Source organism: Cynoglossus semilaevis, chromosome 3 (genome assembly GCF_000523025.1).
Source record: "Cynoglossus semilaevis isolate Cse_v1.0 chromosome 3, Cse_v1.0, whole genome shotgun sequence".
Classification (NCBI taxonomy): domain Eukaryota; kingdom Metazoa; phylum Chordata; class Actinopteri; order Pleuronectiformes; family Cynoglossidae; genus Cynoglossus; species Cynoglossus semilaevis.
In genome coordinates, this window is record NC_024309.1 from 5,692,098 (window position 1) to 5,698,569 (window position 6,472).

A 6,472-nucleotide genomic window follows, 5' to 3' on the forward strand; every position below is an offset into this window, starting at 1 on the left:
TTGGTACGGTGCAGTGTGATTTGGGTGGCGGTTATGGAGACTGCTGCCCCCGTGACCCAATAACGGATAAGCGAATGAAAATAGATGGATGGAAGAATTTAATGATCCTTTACGATAATTCAACAATCCGTCTTCAGTAACGGTCGGTACCAGCAGTCCGGCCCTTGGTACAAAAGTTTGGGGACCGCTGCAGTAGGAAACCTTTGGCCATTTAGTACCGTATGCTTCATTTCCAATAAATATAGTGTCGACTCGAGATGGTGCCGAAACGAAGTTGTTGATATCCTGTTAAAGATTTATCCTTCCTGAATGATGATGTAAAAAAAAAAAAAAATCTGCTGCTGATAAAGTGCTAAGATAAAGGAAAAGAGTCAGGACAGTGGTACCAACAGGTGGACAGCCTGCTGGTCACCTAAGCCTGGAACTGACATCTCGTATTGAGTGAACCGAGTGAACCGTGGGCACTTAGTTAAACTCCACAGGAGCAGAGAGGTTTACAGGCCCCCGGAGGACTGTGCTGTCAAGCCAAGCCATTACTGCAATTGAACAGCCGAGCCCAGGGCCCTATTTCTGATTTGTGGGCCCAATGTATGTGTGTTTATGTCTGAAACACGGTATTTCAACATCACGTGTGTGTGTGTCCCCCCCCCGGCTGGCAGATGGGCTGTAGCCAGCGATGGCATGTGCAGGGAGCCGGTAAATTGTGGAGAAAGAGCAGACAAGAGTTTTCTGTTTTCCAATCAAAACTGTTGTTTACTTTACCGCGGCCTCCCTGGAAAGAAAAAAGACGTCGAGGGGGCGGGGGGAGTTGTCTGCTCGTAAATCTCCAGTGACTCCCCTTCTTCACGTCCTCCACTCCATCTTCCTTTTTCACTTTTTTTTTTTTCTTCATGGCTACACTCTCTCATTAGCCGTAACCTTGACCTGTCCCAGGGAGAATGTCGTATAGCTGCCGTTTCGCTACGGGGCTGCTGCTGCGATCACTGTGAAGAACGGCTAAGTAAACAGTCGTCGGCGTCTGAAGCCGATACCGCGTAGATGTAGCTGTAAACAAGAGAACACGTTGTAACAATACGATTTCTTCGCTGTTTTTCTGCAGGGGTTTTCTGGCTTTGAGCTATGGCCACTGAAAGGAATCTGACATTGCAAATACCAAGGTCAGAGGTTGAACTTGTATAATTCATCACCTCAATCTTTTGTGTGAGCCAGCACGCTGGAGCATCTTACAAGATAACGAGTAGACCCAGGCATTGTGGATGTCCTCGCCTCAGGTTTTCCCTCTTCTCTTTATCATCCTGTACGTTGGCCTCTTCCTCTGCGGCTATCGCTCCAAACGCCCTTCCTCTTCCCTTTTGTAGCACTTTTTTTTTTTTTCCTGTATTCACTTACTCTTTGTCTCACTTTTTTTTTTCCTCGCTCACTCAAGGCTTTGACTCCTCTATTTCTGCACCTTTTGTAGTATTTCCTCGCATTACCTCTGTTTTTTTTTTTTTCTGACACCCTTTGCTGTCGGCTTTGTGCCCTTCCTGCTGTTCACTGTTTCTTTTGTGGCCTCTGTTTGCAGTTCGACTGATAATGGTTTCGGCGGTGCGTGCGGCTCTTCATAACGCTGCGTATGTACGTATCTAAAAAGGGCTACGCTAAGTATGTGTCGAATGACCTCAAAAGGCCCCGGGAGGCTGCCTCGGGGTCGAAGGACAGAGTGGGTCCTTCGTTCTAATAATAGACCTCATCCATTCACATTTGTTCTGAACAGCGAAACTATCTGCATAGCTACGTTAGTCAACGTTGTAATCCCGCAGAATTTGACAGAAAACGGGTCCAAGAACAGACCTCTGAGGAACCCCACATAATTCATAATTTCCAGTGGTCACAAATTTTTGACAGGAAGTGGCTCGTGCATAGGGATTCATAAATATTAATGGGAAGACTCTCAACAGTTGTTTGAAAGGACATGCAAAAAATGAATGCACGATTGATGTATGAAGGTTGACAAATCTGGAGCCACGGGATTTCAAAGTGGGACGAGAAAGTTGGAGGCTGAAAGGGTAAAGAATGTTAGCTAACTGATCTAGCCAAATTAAATCTTTCTGTATCTCCATTGAATAGAAATTTGTATTTCCGTTCACATGCAATGCAGTTCCCCCCCCAAAAAAGGCCATGGTCTATAGCAGGGGTCACCAACGTGGTGCAATTCATAATTTCCAGTGGTCACAAATTTTTGACAGGAAGTGGCTCGTGCATAGGGATTCATAAATATTAATGGGAAGACTCTCAACAGTTGTTTGAAAGGACATGCAAAAAATGAATGCACGATTGATGTATGAAGGTTGACAAATCTGGAGCCACGGGATTTCAAAGTGGGACGAGAAAGTTGGAGGCTGAAAGGATTACGAAAGTTAGCTCACCGGTCTAGCCAAACTAAATTTTTCTGTATCTCCATCGAATAGAAATTTGTATTTCCGTTCACATGCAATGCAGCCCCCCCCCCCAAAAAAAAAAAAAACGCCATGGTCTATAGCAGGGGTCACATGGTAGTCCCTTTTTGAATCAGTTCCACTTGCAATGATATTCAGTAATAAGAGTGTCTGCTATTGCATGTCCCGGAACTAATTACTATTACATCGTTTAAAAAATCTGTATCAAACTCGAGTAGCTCTTCGGATTACTAAGTGCCCTTCAAGTAGCGCTCAGTTTCAAAAAAGGTCGTTGACCCCTGGTCTACAGTTTTAGTAGGTTTTGTTAGTTGAAAGATCCATCGCTAATTCTCCCCGAGCCATTTCTTGGTGATAAGTCCTTTTTCGGTATCGGCCAAGGAGGGACACGCTTGACTTTCCGCTGTTTACTAATGTGTTTCACATGTAAGAGATTTGCAGCCGCACGAGTCGGTCCCGCACAGTGGTAATAACAATGGATAAATGACACGCTCGTCACTCCTGTTGCGTCTCTTGCTGCAACGAGAACAGCAGGGAATTGCGAATCTGAAAAACCGAAACTGGAAAGATGACGGGGCGGGAGAGCATTTGAAGGACAACCTTAAGTTAAAAAAAATAAAGTTTCAGGTCCTATATTTTAACTGTGACCAACACAGATAAAAAAAAAAAAGTGTGAAGCCAAGAAATAGGGAGCAGAGTTTCATCACGGGGTTATCTTCTTAACAGGGTGGAAAAGTTTGTCTCTGAAATAATAGGCGGCAGTTACTTTTCTGTTTTGTTTTTTTTTTTCTTTTTCAGGTGTCTCTCGTGAATCACTTTCCTAAAATTTTCATCCCCAGGTACTTAGCCTAACCGTGGCGTGGGCAAACTTTTTGACTCCACAATGGTTCCTAAAATTTTTAAAGGGTTCGTGTGAGCTAAGATAAATGACATGTAAAGATCATGCATAAATGCTAAAATGCTAAAACGCTTTTAGCCTTTTCTACGCCATTTACTGGGGAATTACGGACACTGCAGAGGAAAGGCGAAAGAATAACGAAAATATAAATTAATAATACAATTTGGATACGTTTGGTGGACCGGATTAAAAATTTAAACGGACCGCTTATGTCCCCCGGGCCGTAGTTTGCTTTTATTATACAGTTATATGTTTCTTTACAGTGATGATGAGTTTCTTTATTGGTCGGGACGGACATTTGTCGTTATTTGTTCGTTGTTTTTTTTTGTAACAATTTAAGTCCTCCGTATATCTGCTCAGTACATGGGGGTTCATCTGCAGTTTAGGGTGCGTGAAAAACGGTCAATGTAGTGCTTTTAAAAAAAACAGGGGTTTGTGTACAGTGCTGCTACTATCTCACCTTTGCCATGTGGTTTATATGCTGTGTAAACGGCTGCGTGACAGCTAGTAAGTGGCGGTTTATGTGAACGTGTGTCTTTCCTGGGGGGGAAAAAAAAAAAAGTGCTGTTTATTTAAGTCACCCGCAGTCAACAAAACAAACTCAGGCAAAACTGTAAGCTGCCTAAATGTAAGTGGGAACAACCAGGAGCTGTCCAGGATTTTTACTCATCTGTGCAAAAAAAAAAAAAAAACACTTTCTGTTGCACTGACTTGCTGTTTTTTTTTTTCTCTTCTCCGTGTCTGTTTCTAGGTAACGATTTGTTCCTGGTAGCGGTTCACGAGCTCGGTCATGCGCTGGGCCTGGAACACTCCAACGATCCCACAGCCATAATGGCTCCTTTCTACCAGTACATGGATACAGACAACTTTAAACTGCCCATGGATGACCTCTTGGGCATCCAAAAGATTTATGGTAAGGCCTTCTGGCTGCTTTCTTATGAACAGAGAAGCTGTCAGGACCGAGCGACTGAGCCCTAAACCGCATTTTATGGAAAGATAAACACATCAATTTTAAGGTGGTTTGAAAACCTGAAAAGGCCGCTGGAAACAAGACAAATATGACCAGACTTTGCTTGCAGCTGTGCTATTAGGCAGTTTGGTTTAATACCTTCCAACTTTGGAAAAGTGACATTTGGGTTGGCAAGGCCCGTAATTTTATAATATCGTTATAATCATATTTGGTAGTTAGGACACATTTACACGTGATTAGATTCCTTACACTGTGAGTATTTCATGAAATGTATTTTTGAGAATTCTGACATAAATGATGAACCACTTTCTTGATCAGATTATTGAAAATGATTTAAAAACACAACTATTAGGGCTGTGTATTGGCAAGAATCTGGCGATATTATCAGGATAACGATACGATATACTGCAGTGCTATAGGCGAGACGGTATATATTACGTTTTTAAACAACTGCTAGAGAAGAAATAAAAACAAAATAAAATGAGCTAATTTTTATGTTTAAATATTAGTCAAATGTTAGTCGATACAGTGTTGTATCGCAGTATCGCAATATTTCGATTCATCGGTATTTTCTCGCACCCATAATTCCTACGCGTTACATGGCGTTATTTCCTGGTCGTTACATAAAAGACCTGATGGTTTAAAGCCTGTTGTTATTGATGTTTGTTGTTTAGATGTCATTTTATTTAAAGATGCTAATCACTATGGCTAAGCTAAGACCATATAGGTATTTAGTCATATTGTGCCATACATAAACAGGTTATTGTTAGCATTAGTAGCACATTTTCAATGATTGTAGGTCGTTTGAATAGTAGATCCCAAGCCAAGAGAACGTGGACATTCCCTGGTTTAAAATGTCCAAATACAGCATAAATAGGTTTTTTAGAGTTCTTCAAGTCAAGCACTTGCAGTAGCTGGGCCAACTTTTATGAAAACAGATTTATTATATGTTTAGAAACACACTGAAAAGCGTGTCTCTCATCGGTGCAAATTCGTAGCCTTCTGATGAAAAACAGAACAAGTTTTCCCCCATTCCCTCCCCTCCAAACTATCTAAGTGTCTGATGTACCCAGTGCTGGCTTTGAAGCAGATTTTGTCTCATACTTATTCAGTTTGAAAGTCAAATGAATATGGAAAGAAAGTAGCAAACAGAACGGCATTCCACATCGACCTGTCTTCCTGTTGATGTCTGCAGGGCCTCCAGATAAGCTTCCTCAACCCACCAAACCTTTGCCGACGGCACCCGCTCCTCCCCGCTCCCATCTTCCCTCAGACCCTCGAAAGCCAGACAGACAGACACGGCCTCCGAGGCTGCCCACGGGGGACAGACCGTCCCACCCTAATGCTAAACCCAACATCTGTGATGGAGCTTTCAACACTCTGGCCATCTTAAGGAGAGAAATGTTCGTCTTCAAGGTAAGAGCTTTAAGCTAAAAACAGTTTGTCGAGCAACAGTCACAGTTTCCAAACAGAGGAAAAATAAAGAAATGCAGGAGCTGATTAGAGTTGATATATTAAAACGAGGTCGTTATCTGTCTGATATATCAGAGTAAAATATAGTTTCCAAACTTAGGAATTGTCCTTCAGAGATAACTTGATTTACGACATAAGTCGGTCCGATACCGTACGAGCCATAATGAAGGGCAAAAATTTCCCCCCCAAAATAAAACAACACAAATAAAATAAAGTGAATATAGCGCAATCCAATGTATGGTATACAACGGGTGAATGTAAACAAAGCTATCTTGTGCGTATTCGATTCCTAACGCGATACATCGGAAGGATGGAACAAGACTTTCCGAGTAAATCTATGGGCGATGGCAACGTAACCACGGAACGCCGTAGGGTCGCAGATGTCGTAAAAATGTGGAACCCCCTTGTGTTTTGAATTTTCCAATCCCCCCCAAACGGACACTGTGTTTTTTACGTCTTTAATTGAGGAACCCATTAGCCTTTCCCGGTTACTAATTTAGAAAACGCGGAGGAAAGTCCGGGGGAGCAAAGAGTGCGGCACGGTTTCGCTTTTTACCCAAAGAAAACTTGCATGTCTCCTGATGCATCGTTATCCTTGAGTAAGACTCGTGAGCACAAGACCATGACAACATGCGGAGAGGGATAGTAAAAAAAAAAAAAAAAAACCCGCAGATAAAACAAAGCGCCCTTGTGTTC

General features: G+C 42.4%; 1 protein-coding gene across 1 annotated transcript in view; it reads left to right on the forward strand.

Moving 5' to 3' along the window:
- The window catches only part of mmp16a (matrix metallopeptidase 16a (membrane-inserted)), a gene marked incomplete at its 3' end in the record, with an annotated part of 97,824 nt that overhangs the window by 74,148 nt on the left and 17,204 nt on the right, over nt 1–6,472 (forward strand). Inside the window, exons 7-8 of the mRNA XM_025054684.1 lie at nt 4,085–4,246; nt 5,499–5,719. Of these exons, the coding sequence (XP_024910452.1) occupies nt 4,085–4,246; nt 5,499–5,719 (383 nt within the window). The remainder of the gene's footprint in view (nt 1–4,084; nt 4,247–5,498; nt 5,720–6,472) is intronic.